Source organism: Sturnus vulgaris, chromosome 11 (genome assembly GCF_052056855.1).
Source record: "Sturnus vulgaris isolate bStuVul1 chromosome 11, bStuVul1.hap1, whole genome shotgun sequence".
Taxonomy (NCBI): Eukaryota; Metazoa; Chordata; class Aves; order Passeriformes; family Sturnidae; genus Sturnus; species Sturnus vulgaris.
In genome coordinates, this window is record NC_142253.1 from 8,754,092 (window position 1) to 8,779,774 (window position 25,683).

General features: G+C 37.0%; 1 protein-coding gene across 1 annotated transcript in view; it reads right to left on the reverse strand.

The window, feature by feature from the left end:
• The window catches only part of PRKAR2A (protein kinase cAMP-dependent type II regulatory subunit alpha), a 59,980-nt gene that overhangs the window by 15,204 nt on the left and 19,093 nt on the right, over nucleotides 1-25,683 (reverse strand). The window contains exons 2-5 of the mRNA XM_014872787.2: nucleotides 20,731-20,766; nucleotides 4,382-4,434; nucleotides 2,689-2,772; nucleotides 1,471-1,577 (exon numbers count right to left, since the gene is read on the reverse strand). Coding sequence (XP_014728273.1) covers nucleotides 1,471-1,577; nucleotides 2,689-2,772; nucleotides 4,382-4,434; nucleotides 20,731-20,766 — 280 coding nt within the window. The remainder of the gene's footprint in view (nucleotides 1-1,470; nucleotides 1,578-2,688; nucleotides 2,773-4,381; nucleotides 4,435-20,730; nucleotides 20,767-25,683) is intronic.

Here is a 25,683-nt window from a genome sequence, read left to right on the forward strand (position 1 = left end):
ACAACCTTTCTGCCACATACTTTTAACGTGGGAATAAAACAGAACAAAAACCTAAAACCATGAAAACTTCCAACACAACTATCTCTTGACAGAAAAAACCTGTTGTGGAGTAACATTACATCAGTAGAACAGGGACCATAAAGCATTTACCTAAATACCTAAGGTAAGGTTCTATTTCACTTCTTCATTTTAGGTTAAAACTCATAGCAGAGAGTTTTAAGAATCAACAGAAGAGCCTTGCACACAAACAAACCAAGATAAGCTGATGGTATCTAAGATTTTTGAGAGGCTCCCAAACAGAGTTTAAGTTTCCCCAAAATGAGGAACCACTGCTCTGCACGGATCTCATCTCTGCAGAGCTGGTGGCTCTGGCTCCCACAAGTTCTGATCTGCAGTACCTTACTCTTATCTGTAACAGCTTGATCTCTCTGGTGAACGTGGCAAAAGAAGGAACGTGGCCTGCCTAGCCAAAGACATGGGACTGGATGGAGGGAGAGCAGCTGAGGAAGACAACAGGGTATAGAAATAGGGCACTGTTTTAGGCTGATGGCTTGATATAGCAGAGGACAGGGAACGGGCATATGGTTGGAATATATTTGATGCAGTCTTATGTTCTGTAATTTCACTAATCAGAAAGGGAAATGTCCTTAAAATGAACAAGAATCACTTCAAACGAACTATTTTTAACCTAGAAATTCTTCTGCAATTCAAAAGGCAACAACCTGTCTTGAAATGCTTTGAAAGCATTTCATACAAAATTAATGGTGCCATTATTTCAGTAATAAACAAGATAACAGTGCACCAAAAAAACAGTTTGCTAAGATCATGTTTTCCAACAGGCATTTGTAAATCACTCAGTAATATTCAGTTTAATATTACAGTTTTGCAGAAGGAAGTAAATCCATGTTCCTAATTACTCTTTGGATACAGTTATTCATAGTAACATTAGTCAGATTTTTTTCAACAAAGGGTAAAAGATACTCAAAATGTCAATGCACACATGTATGTATTATATGCCTATTACACATATACATGATTCCCAAAATTATGTTGTGAATTTGCTCGATGGAAAAAATTCCAAAATGGCACCTTTAACTCTGCAAATATAAATCACAACCAACAGAGGCAGAGCAACCCCAACTCTCTCCGAAGTCAGTCACCAAAACTAACTGTTTTTCCATGGTAACCACTACCATGGATTTTTATTTCCTATATTCTCCTTCCTGAAAATATTCTCCTACTCCTTTCCCTTACCACAGAGCTACTTTTCCCCAACTTCCTTCAGGAAAAATTATCACCTGATCTAGAGACAACATGTAATATGGCTGGTTTTAAGCTGTGCTCATGATGATAGGCACAAAAACTAAACTGAACAAATTATTTTCCTTCTGTCCTGTAATAAACATTCCCTGCCATTTCTAAGAAGCTGAAAAGAAACATCCTCTACATTTGACAGGCACAGCTGCTTACCGCTCAACGACATAGAAGTTATCTCCATCATCACCTTGGTCTATCACATGTTCCTGAGGTTTCACCTTCCTCTCAAACATGGCATCAAGGACCTGAGACAGCTGCTCCTAGAAAACAAGTAGGAGAGGGGGGAAAATCCAACTATCAGAAATCACATCTTAGCATTACTGCTGGACAAGGGCGAGTTCATTTCATCTGGTCTGGATAGTGAACTGGAACATGCACCACACCTTTGTACATTTCACTGTACAAAAATACAAGTAATAGTAGTATTACATATTGATTTCTACTAGCAGCTCACTCCTTTCCATCTTATTAATATAAGTTCAATAATGCACATAACCAGATTTCTAGCACAGAAGAGCCATTATCTCAAATTTATGTCTAAATGGCTCAATTTTCATATACCATTTGAGTGCCAAAGCACACACATACATTTGGTATAATCTGGCATAGCTTCACTGCAATGGACACACATCAATTCATATCAACAGTACATGTATTTCATTGTACGTGTGTCTAGAAATGGCACCAGGATCTATCAGTAAATTATCTGTACTGTCATCATCTAAGAGCCCTAGTCATGACCAGGACTACATTAAACACGACTCTCCATAGATCCATTTTCCTGGAGAGTCTGTTGACTTAGAGAAGCTGCAATTCTAGCCCAGATGAGACAGGATAGGTATAGATGCAGAGCCCACACAGAAAATGGGATAATGCTGGTCTGCACAGCAGGCTCCAGCTGGATTTCCCTGTTGAGCCATGACTAAACTTCCTTTTTTTTGCAAGCAGCACGGCCAGGGAAACTGTGAAATCCAAGAAAGACGACACCATATAAATGCCTTGCCTTGATGCTGACCTGCTTTACCATCTTTGCTATTCCCAAGCCCATCGACAATATACTTTTGCTGCATTTTCAATGACCAGATGTTCAAAGTTGAAGATGTAGATCACAGCTGAGTTTCTAAAAATACACTGCATGAACACGCAAGCCAGTCTTCATGCTGCTGATATACTTGAAATATTTACTGTGCTCCTGAAGTTGGGAATTATCATTGCAGTATCTCTTGGCACCACTGCACTGAAAACATTCCTTATCTTTTAAACAGAATCCTATCTTCTGGTCTTTAAAAACTGCGTCTGGACTTTGAGATCATATTAACCGTACATAACAAAAAATTAACTCCATTTAAGATTTCCTTGAAATGCTATTACCTGATCTAGGTTTTTGAAGAGCAGGATGTCTTTACATGCTTCCTGCAGTCTGCATCGCTGTTCATCAGTTTTTGGATGAACTACCTTTAAAACAAAGTAGAACAGAACAGTCACGACAACAAAGAAATATGATTACAGACTAAACCTTCACTTCAGCATGAAACAGCAGAAAAGAATGTAAGTGTCAAAAGCATACAATCCTTTTTTATTGTTTGCATTAACAGTATTTACATATAAACATAAAATGCAAGACAGAATGAAAGACACATAAGAAAAATATTATGCTAACAATTAACATTTGAAAAATAACAGTGAAGAAAGACAAGAAAGAAGAGGATGCCTTTTCCATTCCATTCCTTTCCCTTCTAACACAGCCATAGCCACAGTCAAAGCTTGAACATACAAAATAGAGGAAGAAGTGAACAGTTTTCTTCCTAAACTCTGGCTATATTAGTCCCAGTATAATTACTGTTGGCATACAGGCAGTTTATATCCTATATGATACATACGAATCTCATCCCATCCAATAAGAAGTTATTGAACAGGCATGTTTTTTCCTAACAAAATTACTTAAATAAAAGCTTTGTTGAGATATTTTGTTACTTTCTTCCATTTAGAAACATCAGGTTAAAGGCACCAATACTCACTGTATCATAAAAATGTAGATATATTTGCTTGTTAGGGGCTAATTATGAAAATATATTCAAAAATTAGTTACCTGACATGCACCACATTAACATTTCTTATTTCTGGAATAACAAGGATTCCAAAAACTAGTTATTTCAGCAGGCATTTCTAAAAAGTTATTTCTTAAGGTTAATCAGGTCTCAGATCCTTGTTTTGAAAGAAAACAGAATATTGAATCACCACTCAAGAAAATTAAGACTTTTGATGGAATAAATGTGTCCAAGTTTACAAACATTTGGATAACCAGACACACTCAGGGTAGTTTCTTTTTATATAACAAAAAATTATTTACAAACTATATTTATGAAGTATCTCTTCTTTTTAAAGAGAAATCATATTAGACTTAGATTTTCATTGCAAAAGTCTAAGCATCCTTGCAATGGAATCTGGAAAGGAACACCAGAAGTCCAGGGAGAAAACACTGATTCCCACCAACCAGGCTGCAAGATTTGCTCACACAAACCCACCTCTAAAGAAATACAATTACAGTATCTGAACTTGCAATTCCTAGAAATTCCCAACTTTCAAGACCAAGAGAAAAAACAGGTGGCTGCAGACTTAAAATATTTCAACCAAGCATTTCTCCTACCCAGGCAGAACCACTCTGACAAGAAAGACAGTAAAAAGCATGTGAGGAATTTTAAGCACCCATGAAGAAACAGCTGTGGTAAAGCTTAACTAATTTTCAACAGCATCGATGATCTAGGAATTGCCTCAACAAGCCTTTAAGAGAATTAAGAAAGGAAAACAGCCAAAATTTTAAAAATGTTAGACTTAAACATAGCTCTCAAGTCTTCTGAAGTAAAATTGTATTAAAGCTGTAGTGATTTAAAAAATCCATGAGACAAAGTAGCTCTGAATTTCAAAGCAACGTCACTTTGCCAGTGTCACCACACCAGGCTCAGCACGAAAAGCACAAGTGGTAAGAAAAGGCAAAAAAGGCAATGCACATCTGTCTGTCAATCTGTAGAGAGAACCATGCATGGAGTGATTCCCTCACTCTTACCCTTTGTTCTGTATCTTCTTCCTCTTCATCTGGATTGAAAGCTTCAGCACAAACTTGGAAGAAAAAGAGAGAGGAAATAAGTAAAAAGAAGTAATTACATGAGAACAGCAAACAAATCAGTTTAAATACATTTCTTTCATTTTCTTACAGGAAAAACAAAATCACTTTCCATTTTGTCATTATAGTGCCAAGAGGCTCAAATCCTGTCTGTTCTCTGAGTAGGCACAGCATGGCTGTTCTCAGATTCTCATGTAAGAAGTCTGTGACTTACGAAATGATCTTGCCTAGAAAGTACTAAAGCATGGACACATTTCCTTTCAACTGATATCAAAGCATAACAATCTCCATTCAGGCTCATTTACAAGCATCTTCTCTAAAATGCAGGGGGGAAACACTGCTGCTGCACTGCTTTGTTCTTTGCAGTGCAATGTACAGAGCAAAACACTGAGAAAAAGGAGGACAAGGAACGATGAGGCACTCGCTCCACCTCAAATCTGATTTGTAAGTCAGTATCTATATTTTGGGAGTTTTTTTGACACAGAGAAATCATATTTTCACAGGCATTAACCTGGGAAATTAACAATTAGCTTCAGCATAGTACAGTCAATGAAAAAATAGTATTTAATACCATCCCCCACACGTTTCTCCATCTTACTACATTTTAACCAAATTAACATCAACCGGTGCTAAAAAAGCAACTCTAAATTTACAGAGGGATTTTTTAACAGTCATGGAAAACTACATGCCATAGTGCATTGGGACAAGGCTTTGCAAAACATGTCATTATACCTACAAGATCAACTGAAAGAGAGGCAATAATGCAGAGCTGCTGAGATTTCAAATCGGTTTTGTTCAGTTTTAATTCTTCAGAAAAGACTTATCTTCAGTTATCTTAACATTTACACTATTACACAGTTTTACAGTACTAAACACAGACATAGTTTTAGCTCAGATTTTCTTATTAATTCATGAATATTTACAGTTCTGGCATGTCGAAATGATCTGCACATTCCAACCACCTGTACAGACAGACAGTCAAGAAAAGTGAGTCAGTCCTGTTTTCATCTAACTGTGCTCTAACTTTAAAAAGAGTGGTCTCACTCCTGAGGTTATACATTACTTATAAAATTTTACAAGGAAACAACACAAGCATTTTCCTTTGTACTTTATCCAGCATCTTGACAATAGTGAAGACTCGGCAGAATGCCCAGAAGCTCACTGCAATGACATCTAACTGCTGAATGGACTGAGAAAGTATAAATAAAAGTCCAGAAAGTCTAGAATTCAGTAACGTGTAAATAATTCAAAAATGCACACATGCCTATTGACCCTGTCATCGTGCACTCAAGAGGACTATAAAAATGCAAAACTCTAGCATAATTTACTTGGAAAGTTTTGCTTGGTTTTGTGTGTCTTGGTTTTTTATTTGTTTTTTTTTCTTCCTACCTAAAAGATATAAGTCTTTCCTAGGAAACTGGATTTTAATTCCTTTTTTCCTGGAGAGAGTGAGGAGACTCATATACAACAACAAGCATTCCACTCATCAAACCACAATGTAAAAACACAATCATATAATCATTAGGCATCAGGCATTTAGAAAGTATTGCTCATACAATAAACTCATTTAACAATACAGAAACAGTGTATTGACAGTGCACCTACCACTCACATGCTTTTAGTTTAACAGAGCCACCCACACTTAGGGCAGATACTTGAAAAGCATAAAGAGCATTCTTCAGCAGCTGAAAAAAGTATAGTCCATGCCAGAGTCCAAAGATGACTGGTTTATGGGAAGGTGGATCCCTACAAAGCTACAGAACTCGGACTGATAGGCTGATCCACTTAATATGCAATAGAAAGGCACTAACAAAGAGAACATTATTAGCATTTTGGTGTGAAAGCTTTCCTCCTCCTTCCATTTTACAGTAAAGATCAAAGTCTATTGTGAAAGCTTTGGATTTTCTAATAAGGAACAGTTACTAAGAAGAAAGGCTCCGTGGTTTAAACGTTGTTTGAAGTATGGTGAAACTGGAGATAATTAACTCTCTTCATTTTTTACAACCAGTGTATCTTATGAGTAACTGGAGTCCAATTCTCTATAGGAACAATATTACATACTATAAATCCACTTCGGTACATTTCTGAAAGTACCTGGTGTATAAGCACTTTCAAGTCACATACCTATGAATTCAGAGATCACTGTACCAGTATACCATTCTATCATTCAAATTTTAATATTAAGCTGCAAATTTGATTTGGTTTCCACCTCAGCTGCAGGGAAGTTATTGCTAAAAACGCTTCAGAATTCAGAAAATTCTCTACAAGATTTCCTTGGGAAAACAAGCTTTATTACCAGAGCTAAAACTAGAGCATCAGAGCAAAGTCTTATCTTAAAACATGCATCAAAGCAATACAGTTGTCTGCAACTTCAGTATGAAATGGCTTTGGTTAATGTCTGTAAATGTAGGTTTCTCTTATTTTATTTTACCCAGTAAGGGTGAAAACAGCTCCCACAGCCCACCAAGGATAAAGACTAGGACTTAGTGCCCTTCCCTTACATATGGAAAACACTTCTGTAATGCCCATGAATGGGCACCACAGAAATACAATAAAAACATGGCAAAATACCACTTCTTCCCATGCTGTCACAAAGAATGCCTTCCCATTAAACTTTTCATTCTTCAGCCTCCTGCTGGGATTTCTTTATCCATGGAGGCCAGATATTTTGACTTCAGCTTTGGACAGCTCTGATTGACTGTCTCTATTTACTTGCAGGCAGAGCTGTGACACTTAATGTAACATATCTGTTGTGGTATGCTTAAATAGGGGGAGAGACACAAAATTCTCAAGCTTAATTAATATTGTGATATGCTGGAAAGCCAACAGAAAGCTTTTCAGCCTACTCATAACAACCAACAGTATTTTCCAACGTGACTAATGAAAAGAAAAAGCAGCATTACATCAAACCCATCCCGTGTGTTATGGTGCAGTATTCCACATTTTCTTTCCACTATTTTTAATTGGTAAATCACTTGGGGAAGTCTGTACTGTTGAACATATGACCTGTGTGTCAGTCTTACCTTCAAAATGTTTCATGTTATCTGTGCTGCTTTGCTATTCTTCTGGCTGTAAAGGACCCCTATAACTACCCTAAACGCTGCCAATCCCTGTCAGACATCATGGGAATTTCAGGACTCCTGAAGGTTATTCATTTGTGCGTTACAGAACAGCCAGTCCTAATGAAAAAACATCTGATCTTTCATCCTGACAGAATGAAAAAAATCCTTGACCCATTGATACCAGACTGAATTCACATATTAACTATTTAAGTGTCCCAACAAAACAGACACTCCGAGGCAAGCTTGTTCTCACAAGATTCTCCTGAAAAGTGTTGTTTTTCAGACTCATTGAAAAGGCAGTTGGAAGGGATCTCTCTCTGAAGGTCATCCAGTCCAACCCACCCCTCCAAGGGAAGCTATTTGGAATTGTGGGCTAGTTTGGGGCTGACCTGGAAACCTCCTGGGGCGAAGATTGCAAATCTCCCTGCTAACCTGCTCCACCACCCTCAAGGGAAGTTTTCTTAATGTGCAACCTAAAGCTCACCTGAAGTATTTTCATGTAATCTGAAGTGACTTGTGAAATCACACCTTGCCTAGCTGAGATTTTCAGCACAACTCTGCCCTTGAGCAAGTGCTGAGCAAGAATCCATCAGTGGAAGTTACACACCAGTGCGACACATCTACAGCTCTATCAGCTCACACCATGCAGACCAAGCTTCCTTCCAAATCCACCCATACATAGTTCAAACAGCTTTGGAACATAAAAAAACAGTTTTCAATTTTATGAAGCTTTGAGATAAAAAGAAATTCAGGCTTTTATCCTACCATCTACATTTAGTATCTCTTAGCTTCTGCAGCTCTCATGCTGCACCTTCTTTGGCTTTCAAGAACATCTGTTAACACTTCTGAAGGCTTAGAAATGATACAGCTCCATCGCTGCTTTGTTATGCAGGTGACAGCATCTGAAAGCAACCGAGATCTTTGTAGCTGCAGCAATGACATCAGCAGTGGATGGGTGAGGGGGAAGCAAGGGGTGGGGAGAGAAGAAGTAGCAAGACAAGTTTGCCAGTACAAACAGCACCTTTGTTTATGCAAGTTTCAATCACTCTCAAGATAATATTGTTCTGCAAAATATGTGTTTTGTCAGGATCAAAGTCCTTTCATTCTACACAAATCTGTATGCAAATAACAGTTGAGTATTTAGCTCTGGTAAATTAATACAGCCTCTGAGAAAAATGCACACCATCCCTGTCCCTGAGAGATCACTGTTTTTTCAAAATAACAGCCAAGAGGCTGATGCCTGAACACCTTCAAACACACACAAAAGAAGAAAATTTAAGTTCTGTGTTTTATGTATGCATTATTAATATTTCTGTTGCTACTGAAACAAGTAGCAAATAGATGCCCTGTCATAGACTCTTTTCAATTTTGGAGCCCATCTTCTGCACTGCAAAGTGAAATCCTATTCACTCTTCCTTACTTATATGGATGCATCACCTCCAACTGATCCTATCAGATCCATTAATAAAAATCCACTCAGAGCAGTACATATAGAACCACTTTTCCAGTTATTTAATCAGATGAGTAATCTTAAACTATGTATAAGGCAGTGTTCTTTGCATTTGAGTTTGTCAAAGCTTCAAGCATTTTTTAAGTTTTTTTAAGTATCTCAAGGGACAGATGCATAGCCTCTTCTGGGAGCACTATGCCAGCTGGAAAGATGACCACTTCCAGTGGCTTGTCATTCCCTCTGACAGCTGAGCTGCACTTCAAAACGATGCAGTCAGATGAATTAGGAAGCTTGAACAGCACTTACACACAGGTCTTTGCTGGCACAGCTAAATGTGATTTCCACACTTGGAAAACAACTTCAAGTTTCCTCTCACTTCTGTTGCTGGTTAGCTGAGAACTTTTTGGTTTAGAAATTGCACTTTGTTTCTCAAGTGAAAGATCTCACCATGTCAAAGCAGACGACAGATTCATACCTCGATCCAGCAAGTGGGAAACAGAACCTGCACCCATTTGCTCCACCTGAACCATTTTCACATTCTGACAGTTGGAAAGAAAAGCAACACTGAAACCCAAAGAACAGTTAATATGTTCAGGAAAATCAGCTGCTTCAGCCTTCAACTCACTAGTGAGAACTGACTGAAATAAAGGGTAGATTTTTTGTTAAAACCAACGTTGTTGCATCAGCCCAAAACTCAGATCTTGGGTCTTAAAAAGACTTGTCTTTCACTTTATGTGCCACATGGCAATCTCCATATGCAGGATAGCCCACAGCAGTACCACCTCCTGACTTCACCACTAATTCTCATAGAGGCATAACTGAGACATGATTTACAATAACCAGAACTTGAGCAAAAAACACCCCATCAAACCTTTGTCCAATATCTAAGCAGAATATTCAAACATGCAACCACTTGCATGGCCATATATGTCAAATCAAGTGTAAGGTTTTTTTCAGTGAAGAAATATTTAGAAATTATTCATTTCAAGGGGAAAGGAAAAGAATGGATTTTCAACTCTTGAAACAGCTTCAATGTCATTTAAAGTTAAAAGGAAACTAAATCAAGTCGGTTCTTCACAGGCAGAGTTCTTCTGTGTTACAGATTAACTACAAAGGCACTCAGACTCAGCAGGGCTGTGCCAAACCAGCTCTGTCCAGTCAGGATTACAGGTTCAGGCACACTCCATACTTGGTCCCAAAGCCTGCTCAGGCTGAAAAGCTGCACAGATCACTGTCAGGCAAAGAAGCCTATGAGACACTACTGATGGAGCCTGTAATGCCCTAAAATCCTGCACTGTTTCACCTAGCTCTGCAGAAAGCCACTGCTGCCTCTCTTGCACAACAGGTTGAAGTGTTCACCTAGCTCTACCCAAAACCTTGCTTACAGTCCAGAGTCAACCTGAAAATGCCCATTATTTTAGCAGAACAAAAAAACTGAGGTCCAAGGTAGAGCTTGGAGAGACCTCACTCCAGTTCACAATCGAATAAACACTTTTGCCAAGAGAAGTGCACGATATGTTAGAGTGCTTACTAACCTTGCTTTTAGAAATCTTTGGTAATCATTTCCTCACCATGGTTATGTACTTTCTAATAGCATTATCTAAATCAGACTTCTCCAGCTTGTTCTCTTTCCATCAAAAGAGAAATGCAACAGTTCCGGCGACAATGGCTTGTGACAAAACTGAAACACCATTGTCACACACTCCTACTTCATACGACTCTTCAGTAACAAGTTCAGAACAGACTGCACAATCAATTATAAATGCCACCTTTTATGATAATGGGTTTTTTTTTTTTGCAGGAAATCCAACTTTACATGCACAGACACCTTTTCTCCCAAGCTGCATAAGTACAGGCAACATAATATGCCCTTTAAAATTATGACAATTGGTTGACAACTCTTTCCATATGTGCATTTGTTTTATATATTCTAAATAATGCAGTTTTCAAATACTCTTATTACATTCATACAGACTAATAAAAATTTGATTTTGAGTGTTTCTTTAAAAGGCTTTATCATCAGATGTACAATAAAACAATCGAGACAATGCCTCACAGCAGAATAGCCATTAAACTATTTTTTTTCTTCTACTACAGAAAGATTTGGCAAAGTATTTAAAATTACATTTCCCTAGGGGCAAACAAGAACTTTCATGATGAAAGAACTAGAATAATAAACGGAAAGTAAATAATCACAGTCTCTTTTAGATTCATATCTTTACACACATATAATGAAAGCATTACAAGGAGACAATACTGCTTCAACTATTAAAGACAAGCATAAAGTACTTTTAACAAGATACAATGTGTTCCTACTTAACTATTATTCCTAGGTAGGCTTTGTTCAGGTTTTTTGTTTTGTTTTGCTTAACTCCTGCAACCTGCAGGATCTGGCCTGGAAACCACTCCAGGTTAAGTGACTCAAGGATACATCACAGACAAACCACAGACCAAAGGCTTCACTGCACCTGGGAATCTGCTCCAGGGATCTGTCAGGAAAAGACATTCCCTATCAAACTAAGAGGCAACTTGTCAGGGGTCTTACTGAACTGCAACTAAACTTCAGAAGACAATCCTCAGCTTGTATATCTTTATCCTTCTTTATTTAAATCCTCCTCCTACTCAGGAGCAATTAGAACAAAAAACTTGTGCCAATGTAGGACTAGAGACAGAATTCTCCTAAGCACTTCTCCTACCTCTCTGGCATAACCGAATGAACATGACATTTGTCTTTTTTTTTTTTTTTTATTGCAACTAAACCAACAGCTGTTTATCATTATATTTACTTCATTTAGTTGCCTATTTAATTATATTAAGGTAAAACTTTTACTTAATGCCCTTATGTATGAGTTATGTCAAATGTTTTAGCTTATCCTTCCACTCTGCATGCTCACACATTGAATGGTTCTACTTTCTCACCTCACTGAAGCCACATGCTGCAGGAGAATAACCATAAACTCATGCAGGAGGCTATAATTCCTAGACTAGAATTTTTGATAATTTGAAAATTTACAATTTCCAGAGGACCTATGATGAGACCACTCTGCTGAGAAACACTCTGCAAGTCTCTCCTGTACAGATGGAGGAGCCAAGGGACAATATTGGCAGATTTCACAGAATCATCTGCAAACTAAGCCACAGCTGGGACTCCTGCACTTTGGGCTTCCATGTCTCAACTCACAACAAGAGAGCCCAGCATCCATCAGACACTGGTGTGCTCTGAGACTTGCAGTAAGAGGTAAGTCGGCATGAAAATTAAAACAACAAAAATACTTCCATCATGGCAGAGGACTAACAAAAATAAGCCAGTTTTCCATGTGGCTGATCACTGGAGTAAACAGCTTTGGCATTAACAGTAACTACCAAATCTTAAAACAGTAATTTACAATTTGCTACTTCTGTTTCCAATTCCCTTTACTACAATTAAATAGAAATCTAAAATGGAAGTAGGGTATTTTGGAGTAACACATTATTCCATGTGGTGAAGCCTGAGAAATTCAAATAGAGCAAGCTTTATTCTTGCAAGTTAAGAAATCAGAAGACTGAAATGGATAAACATGCTGCTGACCTTGTTCAAGCCTTCTAAGAGAGCTTTACCGATGAGATAGTCATCCATAAAAAAGATCTCCTGGAAAACATGATGCTACTACTATTTCAGAGCACACAGATTCACAATTGTACAAGCAAGCCTTCTGCTTTAATGATTCTGGTTTAGCCCATCACATAAATCTTAACATATTTCCAAATGCGTTACGTAAGCAAGGCAGATAGAACCAGAAATTGAGCACCAATAATGCTTATGTGCCTGAAACAGTGATACTTTCTCTGAGTTAAAAACAGCAGAGAATGTTCACTTTCCATTCAGTTTACATCAGAACAACAGAAGAAATGGCTCAAATATATACTTTCCCCTCCCAAAAAGGCATGTAGCTTACAGGCTTTTAATTGCAAAATGTAGATAGAAGAGAGAATTTAGCTGAGGAATAAAGCAGGGAAAGTGTTTTTCTAGTATAGAAATAAGAAAATTCCTTTCAGTTTATAGATCGAGGCATTTTTTGATTTTATAGGCAAATAATATTTTAAGATCATCTTGAGAAAAGTGCAGTAAAGCACTTTTTGCCTTAAAATTTCATTTAGCAATGAAGATTACCCACATCTTTCTGACATCTGTTGTGACGGAGAACCAAAGTATGTCAAAGTGTTAAAAGGCATTTCTGAAATCAATTATATGATCCGATTTTCAAAGATTTCTAGAGAATGTCCAAATATGTTAAAAACCACATGACCCTGAATAGAACATTTAACACCTATTTACCTGCACCAACAGGGAACAATAAAAAAATCAGCATGGCTTGACACAAAAGGATTGCGTGCAGAGGAATGATGTGGAAGCCCCCAAGTCCCTGTGCTTGGAAACTACTGCTTCCTTTCCTGGCAGGCTGGAAAAGCAGGAAATGTGGGAAGCTACTGTGGACCCCTTGAAGAAAAACCTGGCAGCTCCTCCTATTCCTGTGTGGCTACTGAGCAATTCCAATGGCCTGGAAAGCATCAGCAAAGGTGTAATTCCTTCACTCATTCATTTGCAGGGTGAGCCAACTCTGGACTAATATTGGATAGAACTACAGAACTTCATCAGTTGGAACTTGTGTGCCTTACTTACAACCAGTTTTGTGTTTTTTCATTAGAGAAGATTAGTGAGCTTAAGAAAATTAGGGTCTTTCCCAAATTTTGGAGACATGGGAAAAGCACACCAAATCAGCTAAGTGCTTCAGGCAGCCAAGTACCCACACAAAAAGTCAAGCCCTGATTCAAGTCTCTCTTCAAAGGAGTGCTCACAGCAGTTCCTGAGATTGCTTTAATATTTCCTGTAGTGAGTTTTCTTATTGCCATATTCCCTATAGTGAATTTTTCAGTATTCTTATGAAGTTTTCTGTTATTCTGGGCTACACACAGACTCAGCAAGGTAATCTGGTGTTAAAAACTACCAAGTAAACTTTCTGAAAGTACATCCTTTCATATTTAAATCAAGACTGTTTAAACTTTTCTGTTCTCCATGGATGGACTATTCAACCTATTTCATATTTAAATTAAAGTTACAGCGACCTAAACTTGAGTGAGTGTATTAATCAATATAGGAGCATAACAACATCTGTGGCTTTGTCTAAAACTTTATATTAAAATAGGGAAGAAGTGCAGCCTTACATATTCACAAGAGAAATGCAAATCACATCTGACTCTGAGGTCAGTCTAAAGATACATCACAGCATCAGGGTTTGCACCAAGTGTTAAACTACCTTTTTTAGCCTGTATTGTGACAGGCATTTTGAGATTTCCTCAGGTGTGTTTGACCAACAAACCATGTTGCAATATTTTCATTTGGGCTTTAATTCCCATGTTTAAAACCATCTTGAGCTCAAACCAAAAGAAAAACAAACAAACCAAACAATAAAAACAAAAACAAAACTAAACTAAACTAAAAAAAACCCACCAAAAACAGACAAACAAAACAAAACAAAAAAAAACCAAACAACCAGAAGTTAAATTCCAAGGAGAATTAAATCTTATTTCAACAATCAGCTGAAGGCTAATATTTTCAAAAGTATTTATGTATACAAAGATATGGACCAACATTAATGTAGGCTTTTTAAAGATCTTTAACATAAAACAATTAATGGAAGTTAATCACTTGCACTTTTTGCTGCCCGAATACTTCTGAAAATCTGATCCATACTGCATTACTTGCTTAAAAATGTGCATAGTTATACTTATGCTCCCAACTCATAAGGGATAATTTCAGTTAAAACATTCTACTTTGGACAAACAACTTCCAATTTTTATGCAACACTCTAGTCATGAGCTATTATTAAGAAAGAATAAATAAAAAAGATGAAGGATTAATTAATTCTATGCCACTGTACCACTTATATGCATTAAGCAATCTGGATCATATTTATTCTGACCAGATCTTGCACTGACTTAAATTTTAAGTAAGGATGCTCACAGTGCTGTATTTCTCTTTATGTCATTAAAAAAATCCTGCAGAATTGTTCACAACACTGTGAAATTCAAGTAATTGTGAAGTCATGACTATTAATTTCCAAAAATAAGCTTTTTATTATTCATGGAATGTCAATCACATGCCAGGAATTTTTAAATAAGTCCCAATATTGCAAACAGAGAAAACAAGCTTTTTTTGTTTAACGAATAATGATTCAGACACTTTCTTACAGGAGAGCACCCACACAATTTATCACCACTTTCATCTGTCATCCCACATGCTTGGCTTTTGCTCATATCAACATTTTTTTAAATGAATTCTTTTCACACTAGTTATGATATCAGTTTTGCAATCATTAGGGCTAGCAAAAAATCATAGAAGCTTCAGGCTGTTGATACAGGAAAACTGTGCCATTTGTAAAAATGTGGATTTAACTCAGAAGTCTCTTATCACTTATCACCTGCCTGCAAATCTTTCAGCAGAAGTTATTATGCCATCAGTGTAGTAAGATGGTGAATAATCAATATAGAAATTCATTACATAGCTTCAAGAGAAGAAACCAGATCATGATTTTCAAGTTAACCTCTGATAATCAGATAAATACACAGCAAAGAGAACAGTACAAAGTCATCACTCAGTTTTCCTCCCTTGATGATTTCAAGTGCTGAGATTTTTATCACTGAAGTAGTACTAGTATTCTCCAAGAGAAAATACTCAAAATATCCTCCCAAGAGAAGTGCTGCCTCTTATTTCATTGCTACCATTTAGATGTTCTAATTTAACAGGGTCCCAAAACAGTATTTTTTACCAAATACTAACACAGTGTGGCAATAATTAGCAGAAAAGTTTTATTAAAAAACTATTTTTGTTAAAGCTGTCATTTTAAAACTAAAAGCTAATAAAAGGAGTTTACTATGTGTAATGTTATCATATCCTGACATCTCAACTTGCCAGGGTGTGAAGAAAATGCTGCATTGCACTAGAATGCACAGAGGAATATCAGACTTCAGTAACATATGCACATTATGAGATGATTGCTCATCTTTGGCAGGAGCCAGACTAATGAAGAGTTCAAAGTAAAGAGTCCCCACCACCACCAAACCAGAGAAGAATCAGTCAGTTGGAAGAACCAAGAGTCAAGGCCTCTTATGTGATGAGGAAAGAAAAAGCCAGAAACTGTCAGAGATTCTTGATTTACACATTATTCAAAAGAAAAGTTACTCTAATAAAAAATAAAAACAAAATTTTAAAACCACACAACAAAACCAAAAAACCACAAAATACTCCTTAACACCAAGCCACAGTGTCACATCAGATTGCTAGAAACAAGAGAAACATCAAAAGCACTGATTCTGAACCCAGCATCCGCTGGGGACACTGACAATTGGCAACTGTTGGGGTTCCACACAATGCCAATGTTTGTTATACACAGGAAAACAGGATTCAGAGACTGTTAAACAAAATTAACCTCTACACGTGAAACCTTTACTCAGCAGCCCCTCTTAGGGGAGGGTTTAGCTCCAGGAACAGATTTGATCCTTCTCACTCCACTGAGTCTCTGCTGAAAGCTGCCTCGCCAAAGGGACCAACTGATTATTTTTTATATTAACACAAAAACAGGCACAGATCCTGACAGTCATGTTACTATGAAGGAAATAACTGTTATATATTACTTCCTTAGATTATATAGTCAGTTATTCTGCTTATAGTTGTTGAATATGAAAACTGTAACCTCATCCCACTAAGGCCAAAGGAAGGCTCACGAGGAGGCATATGCAGAAGACATCTATTATATCAGGTCACTCAGATAAACAGAAATAATTGTAGAAAAAAGATGAAAAGTTTTTGTGACACATGTATGATACGGGTGTCATTTTGTCAGATTTTCCTATCCCAAGAAGAAATCAGCAAGTCTGCTGGAGAGTGGGTGTTCTGTGGAATGAATCAAAAGTGTCTAGAAACGGCAAAACAGAAATCCATCAAAAAACTTAACTTTTCTGAAATATGCTAAAACTAAAAGAGGAGAAACTATGCACAAGAGAGACTCTAGTGGGCGTCACACTCTTCCTTCCAAAAACACAATTAAATTTTCATTCATATCCTGCCAGAAGCAAAATTCTCCTCAGTGTTATATACCAGCTGTTATAGTGGGACAATCAATGCTCTCTTCCTCTAGTTTTGAAACAGCTTTGATACAATTGAGAAAGGAGTAATCAGTGATTTCTAACCCTCTCTGCACCATGTAGTCATTCCCCAGCCAAGAGCAGAAATACTGGCATGCTCTGCAGCCTTCCATTACAGAAAATGAAGTGACCAACATAATTAAGTTTGTCAGGAGCCTCTATGCTTGGAGGAAGATCAAGGAATGTAATGAATCAAGTATGAATTTCAACCCAGTCCAGCTCTTGGGAGGAAGGAATCTCTAAGGGTTTCAGGCCATGCAATCCAAGCCTGGCCAAAGGGAGTCCATCAGCAATCCATGTAACACAGGTTACACTGGCAGGAGGCTCAGGCTCTGCTAACTCAGAGCAAGACAACTGCTCTACTGGGTAATTAGCACTGAAATTGCATCACAGCCTGTGGCACCCTAGAGCTAGAAGGTTTTCAAATTAGTGAGGTTGTTTTTTCATTTTTGTTTCTACCACCGATACAGCTTATGATTTTACAAACAGGATTATTTTAATTAAGTTGGCCACCAGCTCAGATACAAATCAGAGCTGACCAACTGTTTATGTGCACACCATGGATCTCAACATGTTACATGGCCAAACACGCTACACACAAGCCAGCTATTCACCAGATTAATTTCTAGGGGAACATCCAGCTCTCATTTCTCCTTCTCCCTCCCAGCATTCCATGGAAAAGGCTGTTTCTCTTCATGAGAACACTACCACTCTCCACTTCTATAAATAATTACATAAACATGATTAGATAAATTCCCCTCTTCCAGGATGACCCTCCTGGCACAGTCCATTTTGAGTAAGTCTTAAAGAATGACAGCTAAACATTTACAACATTGGCAGTATTTGCCAAAACAGTTTAGCTGTTTCGGAACAGAAATAAACACCTAAATGAAAATTCAGTAATCATCTGAACAGATTTATTCTATGGGTTTATGTATATCTAGAATCTGCAATAGTGCACCAAGGGAATCATGATCATCTTGTTATCTGTAGGCAACTAATCACAACCAACCAGTAGAAAACACTCCAAGTTTAATATTAATAAATTAATAAAGCAACCAAAAAGAGATTCTCTAACTGCTATGTGTAAGAGAGCATAATAAACACTTGTTAGTCTCCAAGAACACATCTGCAGTTGAACAGCTTACCAGAACAGCTATTAGCCTATCATAAACTGTATGTAATATAGACAATCACTTTATCAACTTTTCCTTTAATTAAAATTATATTTTTATTTATGATCTAGTGAATGAGGACAATTCCCTAGGCAGCCAAATACTTAAAAAGAACAATTCTTGCTTGAATTTTTCTTCAATACATCCCATGTTAGCATTTAAATTCTCTGTAAATCTGCAGTTTTGTGCATGTGGATGTTGATAGCAGCAGGCAACTGAGCTCTGCTCTTCACTCCCCTTACAAACACACACTGCACTGGAAACACAGAAATATTCGTTGAACTGACAAGGTTCAACATGGACTAGCAGAAAGCTCTTCTGAAAAGACCGCAAAAGAATACACTAAATACAATCACAAAAAGTAACTATGTGCCAGCTTTTCTTCTCCATGGTTTGTTCTGCTTTACTTTATTAGTCAAATCCAGAAACATGTAGCAACTATGCTGAGCAATCTGTAAGGTGACATTGGTTTGGTGTTTGCTGTTATTTGTTGGTTTAAAAAGACAAAAGCTATCTTACAAAAATTGCAGAATGAAAACCTGCTTAAAACCTAATGCATGTGACACAGAAGTCAAACTAAAATCAGAGCACCAAACCCAGCAAATCAGTCACTGATTTTATGCAAGGGATTGCAAAATGTGGCTGCCTATGATGGCAGGGGGCTGAGCTTGGTAACCCAGCAGAGCTCAGCCACTCTCATTCCTGAGCAGGTCTTGACAGAAACAGCAGGTATGGAGTGAAATAAAAACCACTCCACCAAACAACCTCCCCCCACCCTCAAACCAGCAGTTTCTCTACTTTTCCTGCCAAGAAAAGGAGAACTGCATCTCTGTGTATACACATGGATGGTGTTTGCATCACCTTTGCATTTTAACAAATCCCACACTGATCATGACCTATTCAGTGTATACAGAGAGAAAATGAATTTTTTTTAAATTGTGGATAGTATTTAACACACAGTAGTAATGTACACATATTCCATTATTGCTTGTCTCCATGACAATTCTAATATGAACTGTAAACTCTGAATTATTCTAGCTCTTCCTGAAGCAGGAGCATTATTAAGCAACTAAAGTCCTTCTTAATCTAATTGCACAAGATAGCAATTCAATTTTACATTTGCCTTTTAGTTGTTCACATTAACCTTTAGACCCCCTAAATGAGAGATTCTGTTTATTAACTAAGAGCAGCTCAGTACTGTGTGAGCACCAACATGGCATTTTAGTACTGCAAAGTCAAAAAGATTACAAATGCATTCTGATTAAGGCTTAATTTTTTAACTTTTGGAATAACTCAACCTTTATTTAAATTTAAATCTGAGAGGTATTCACTCCTCATTTCTAAGGTTTTTCTCCACCAGCAGGTTTCAGGATGGATTAGTTTAATTAGCAGAGAAACTGAAGTGTCTTGGGCCTCTCCAAATTAAGACACTTTACAATATATGACTCTCAATATTTACTATCAGAGCATCAAACTCCACCACTCAAGATTCAATTTTGTCCTGCCTAGATTTCTCAAGTAATCATATCTCAAAACTACAGCACTGTCAATTTGTGAGAGTTTTGAAATTTTCATTATATTCAGTTATTTGTTTGTAATGGCATAAATACACAATCATATCCTTAATCATATCCAAGCAACCAGCAGAAAAGCAAATGAACTGCATGAGTATAAGGACATTTTGCACATAAGCATGTATTTATCTTACATTTATTTATATACCACATGTATATATTATCAACAATGCCCCAACATAACGAATATATCCAAGAACATGTCAGATTATCTACATGAATTACAAACTGAGTAGACCTGAACTCAAAACTAGAGAGAAAACACAGAATACAATGGCATTTTCATAAAGACATTTGTCAAATCAGAATCACAACTTTCTAGACCAGATAAATGTTAGTAAAATATTTAAAGACAAAAAAAGTACCACGTGCAAAGCAACCCACACTGCACCTCAAATGAAAAAAACATGGAATATCTTCCCATCTACACATAACATTTTGTTTCATGTGATACTCTCCAAAATCAACTTGTAAAGGAACTTTTTGAGAATAACAGTTTCTCATTAAAGTATTTCATATTGGTTGAGACAGAAAACAAATATAATCTCTGTCTCCAGAACAAGCCAACAGCCACTAATTCAACAACTATAAATATCAGTTGCACAAGCAAGGAACTAAAACAATACAAAAAGGGAGCACCCCCCCATATTTCTGTTTTCTAACTGCTCTGTTTTAACCATTGGCATCTACAGCAAATTAAGAAACAATTCTCATTTTTTCAAACAAAAGTAATGCAATAATTATGGGAAATAGGTTAATAAGAGAAAGGTAATTTTTAATCTAATCCTTTAGTCAGATACACATTTCAAAACTATTTCAGATACTTTAAACTCTTAAAAAGAAACCATACCTGATACTCTTCTGTTGTATCGGTTAACAACTGGAGCTGGAAAAAAAAGAAAAATAAATCAAAATTACACTTTTGTATTTATTATTACAAAGTATAATGAATTAACTGAATAATCAATATAAACTTTTAGTACACAAACTCCATACAAATCTCTTTTAAAAATGCTTCAGTATAAAGCTTTCATCCATTTACTTGCCAGCCAGTAAGTATTTATTCAAAATTAAACTTCATATTCCTGAAGGCCATGACATGCTAAGATGGATGGTAAGCAGTTTTGAGTTGTTTTTTTTTTTTTTACTTAATTCTGAAAAAATATACCTCTACACAGATTATCCAATCCTAACCTACCATCACTTAGCAACCTCATTTACTCAGTACTATTGCAAAAGCACTTTAGGTCAGCTGTACTAAATGTGTTTCAAAAGCCAAAGAACTTTTTGCCAGCCCATTCTGTGCTCCCACACAGCCCAGGCAGTGCTCCCACAGTAACTCCAGTCATCCATCTCTGACCAAGGCTGTGCCACACCAGGGCACAGGTTGAAATTGGAAAAGGCTGGGATGGAGGATCCATTGTTTCTTTGTTCATGCTGTAGCTACACGAGGCACCTGAACTTTGGATTGGGATGAACTGACTGACTTCCACCATCCACATCCATTACAGCATTACACCAACCATCAGCAAGCAGCACCTTTCCCCTTTCACCATAACCAAGGTACTGTCTTTCAGAATTGCTTCAGTCTCAAAACAAAAAACAAACAACAAAAAAAATCAACTTGTAAAATTTCACCCAGAACAAAGTCAAAGCTCTCTGTTCTCCTTCACCTCTAACAACCAACTCCATTTTATTCTGAGTGCTTCATGTTTTCCCACTTCTCTTCAACAGGTAATCTATTTTTCCTCATACAATCTGTAACCTTTCTATTCCATTCTTTAAATATCTAAGAATTAGAGGAGCCCTTATATGCCATCGAAGCACATGCATCACAGAGCCAGATTTATTAAACATCTGCCATGAAAATCTTAATGACCCCATCATTTCTTAGAAACTTTTGAGCACCTCAGCGCCACCAGAATACAGAGAACAATGATTTCTTAGCAAAGACAGAACAGCTCAGCTTCTTTGGAACACTTAAAACCACCCTGCACCTACATGAAAACACAAAGCTGAGAGCAATACCACAAAAAAAATTATTATTGTGTATTTTTTTATAAAAGAATAGAAATGAGAAGAGGTTGGAGAGGAAAGGAATAATCAGGCTAATTCCATAGTTTTCAGCCAAATCTATCAACAGGGAGACAATGCTCAGCCTCAAAAGAAGCCCAGGATTAAAAGCAAGATTATACTGAATTTTACAATTTAGATCTAAACTTCTATAATATGACGTAATCCTTATAAAAGTAACATTAACATGGTGTTTCATACACCAAGCTTGAAGAGGTTCAAAAACACTGAATAACAAACCTGAGAATTCAAGCAACTTTTTCTTCAAACCTTTAAGCAATTTATGACAGCAGCAATCCTCCCTGCAAATAAGGGCAGGATTTATCTCACTTGCCAAAAGACACCATGGATGCAAGAAGTTTATCTCACCTTAAGGGAAATAGGCATTGGGATATAGATCCATTCACGTTTATTAAACAAACTCCTGATGTGATCTGAACATGCTCACACATTCTGCCCTGTTCTTAATTTTTCCTCATAGGTCTGCCCGTGGCTCCCAGTGGTGACACAAAATTGCTCTGGACAGTAATTTGCCCTGCAACAGTAAACTCTCATGTCTAGTCTGAGTAACTACTCAAAATTGGCCAATTTGAACCTGAAGAAACAGGAAAACTCAATACTTTTGTCCAGAAACCCAGTCAAATGCCCACCAGCTCTCTAAGGTTTTGAAGAATCAGAGGACCAAAACAAGTTAGTTCAGTTTCCACTACAAAGGGATTTATTACAAAAGAAAATACTAATTAAAAACATAATTTGATACGTTTGCTGTACAAGCACCTCATCAAGGTCGTAACAGTTTTAAGTAAATGTTTAACTAGTCTCATGTGTGGATTCAGATACTTTTAATCAACACCATTAGTGAGTAAATACATTATTTCAGCCTCTATCTTGCACAGAATCTTTTCTCCACCTCCTGACTTCTACACCCGTTTCTTGCTCATATTTAAGAATAACATTTTCATGTCTTTGAACAGAATTAATAAACAACAGAACACTCTGGTGCACTTTGGTTAACATAGAAAAAAATCCAACAACGATGACTTCTTTTAGAATCTTGATTATTTTATCCCATAGCAGGGTTCACTGTCATCAAAATTGCATCAAGTTTTCCAGTGTTAAAAATGAGAAAAACACATAACCTTTTAAGGGCAGTTAAGAGAGTACTATTATTCTGCCTCCACAAAGCTTTTAAGATTAAAATGATAGTTTGCATCTCTTACACCAGTGACAGTTCTAACATGTATAAAATCTACTTTATGTGTTGTCAGATGACTGTTTTTATGCTAAAGAGATAAAATCTGACATTTCCTAGTAGAGAAGATTAGTGTTGTTTTTGTTTTTTTTTTCCTTCTGGCTTACCAATGAAAAGCTCTCTTTGCTTATGACTATTTTCAGTATTGCACAGTCAGTACTGACACTCCTATGGCATCCTTGTGTTTTGCCATGAGAAGTACACGAAGGAAAAGCCTGGCATTGAGCACAGCTAAGAGAAACAAGTCCTGAAGGTCCCACATACACCTACATTGCTCTGTGACAGATTCCAGAAAATTACATGGGGTGGAAGGGAATAACACACTTACTGTTAACACAGCCTATTTCCTAGACTGAGCACTACAGGGCATCTAATTTAAAGCAACACTGATGGACACACAAAAAAGAAACTCCTACATCAATGTAGCCCTCAGAGCACAACTCTGCCTGTGACAGGAATTCAGTGAATCCAGCACACCGACCTGGTACAGCCCAGAGATCTGGGATCTACACAAACAAGATTAAACTGCTGCTTTGAAAGAAGAAACTTCTTTTTTTTAATCTCCAGTTAGAACTCTCTCCCACCGCACACCAATGGGCCACGGCTCAGTTTGAACAATGGGCCATGTCTCTGGTAATGACATGAATGTTACTATACGTTAATTGCAAAAACTATAATGAGATTAAAAGATTTCGCTGTGAGATGATTGCATTGTAAACTCCCCATTATGTCAAAACCTCAGGTGCAGCAATATTCAAGTTCAAAATGTCTCATACCTTTGGCACAGCTCCTGCTTTTACTTGGCTCATGGGAACCAAGACACAGTAATTGGGTAAACACAACAAAAACTGAGGTAAATTAAACCATTGTACCAGAAGAGAGCAAAATGGCCCAATTTCCTCCCTGGCAGCCAAAGGCAAGTGATTCTGGCACTGGAAAGACAGATCAAGCTGTGCATTCCACAGTCTTGCCAGAACTGACTCAGGACAATGATCCTACTCCACTGTTCAAGAAAAATCAGGAATGTCTGCTCAACAAGTACGTGTTCTCCATACTCTGAGGAGGCAAAGACTGAAGTAAGCACTAGATAGGAACACTTAATGGGCTGCTTCAGACTGAAAAACCATTCTTCCTCAAAGTAAAGATATTTCATTACATTTATTTAATAAAAAATATTTTAATAAATTGCAGAAATAGATCAATACTGTAATTCCGTTACTTAAATTCAAAAATGTACCTTATATCAAACAGCAATAGTGCCATGCAGTTAGTGGCTACACTAACTATAGCACCACTTGCTAGTGGCTCCATTTCATTGGGTTTTCTCAATTGAAAAATTAGGGATGTAAATCAGACACTGGGATTTTTTAATGTTTTTAATACTTTCCACAAGTGACAAAACAGGAATTTCTCCAATATCCTTCAGTTTGTTTTGGCACTGAGATTTACTTTGAAATATCTGATGATCGATTGTGGCTCACTATATTTAACTTACAAGAGTTTTGACTGTGGTTATAAGCAGGTATAAAATACAACCCCATAGTTGAAAAATGGACACAGATATCACTTTTTTTACTGTTTTCAAACCAAACCAAGTATTTAAGGCAAACAAGTGACAGTAAAACCACTTTTTACAACCAGACCTAAAAGCACACTTTTCCTACAGTGTGTGGGCTCCCTTCTCTGTCAGTGACTTTGAAAAGTGACTGGTAAAAAAAATCCATCAGGCTTTTTTAGATGTACACTACTACCATAACAAGGAAAGCTGTTTCTCTACGTTACTCACAAGCCTGAAATGAACAGAAGTACAACCATCATTCTCCAGCCACTGCTACCCACTTCTTACATATCCTAAGAACATTAAATTCTTATAGAAAAAGACAAATAAAACTCAAAAGATCCATTCAGGGTCACAGGAAAAAAATTCAGGGACAAACAAAGGACTGGCATTCCAGGTATGACAGTAGAGTATTAAGTGTTACTGCTTTGTACTGGATGTACCTTGAAAATGTACTTCTCCTTCACAAGCACTTTGCTTTTTTACTATGATCTGTGGATGTCCCCTAATTTCAATTAGGGTAAAAAAAATCTCCATATGACTGTTCGTGATTATGAATACGATTTATAGCAGCATACCAAATTAAGCTATTGTGCACACAAATATTTAACACAGATCTTTTGTGTAACTCTAATCAAAATTTTTTTAAGGTTTCCTGATGAAAGATGGAGCAAAGTTCATAGTAGGTGGCATAAACTTAGTACAGTACTCAGAGTTCAAAGAGCATAGGCACAAAATATCAGCTTTATTGAAACCAAGTAGCACAATAAATCAGTGATTTACAGAGTACTATCCCATTGAATTATGGCACTAAATCATCCTATGTGAAGAGAGACAAAAAGAGCAACAGAATGTAAACTGTTCTAATTTAACAAGTCAATTAAGTTTAACCAAACAACACATGAGCTGACACTATAAAC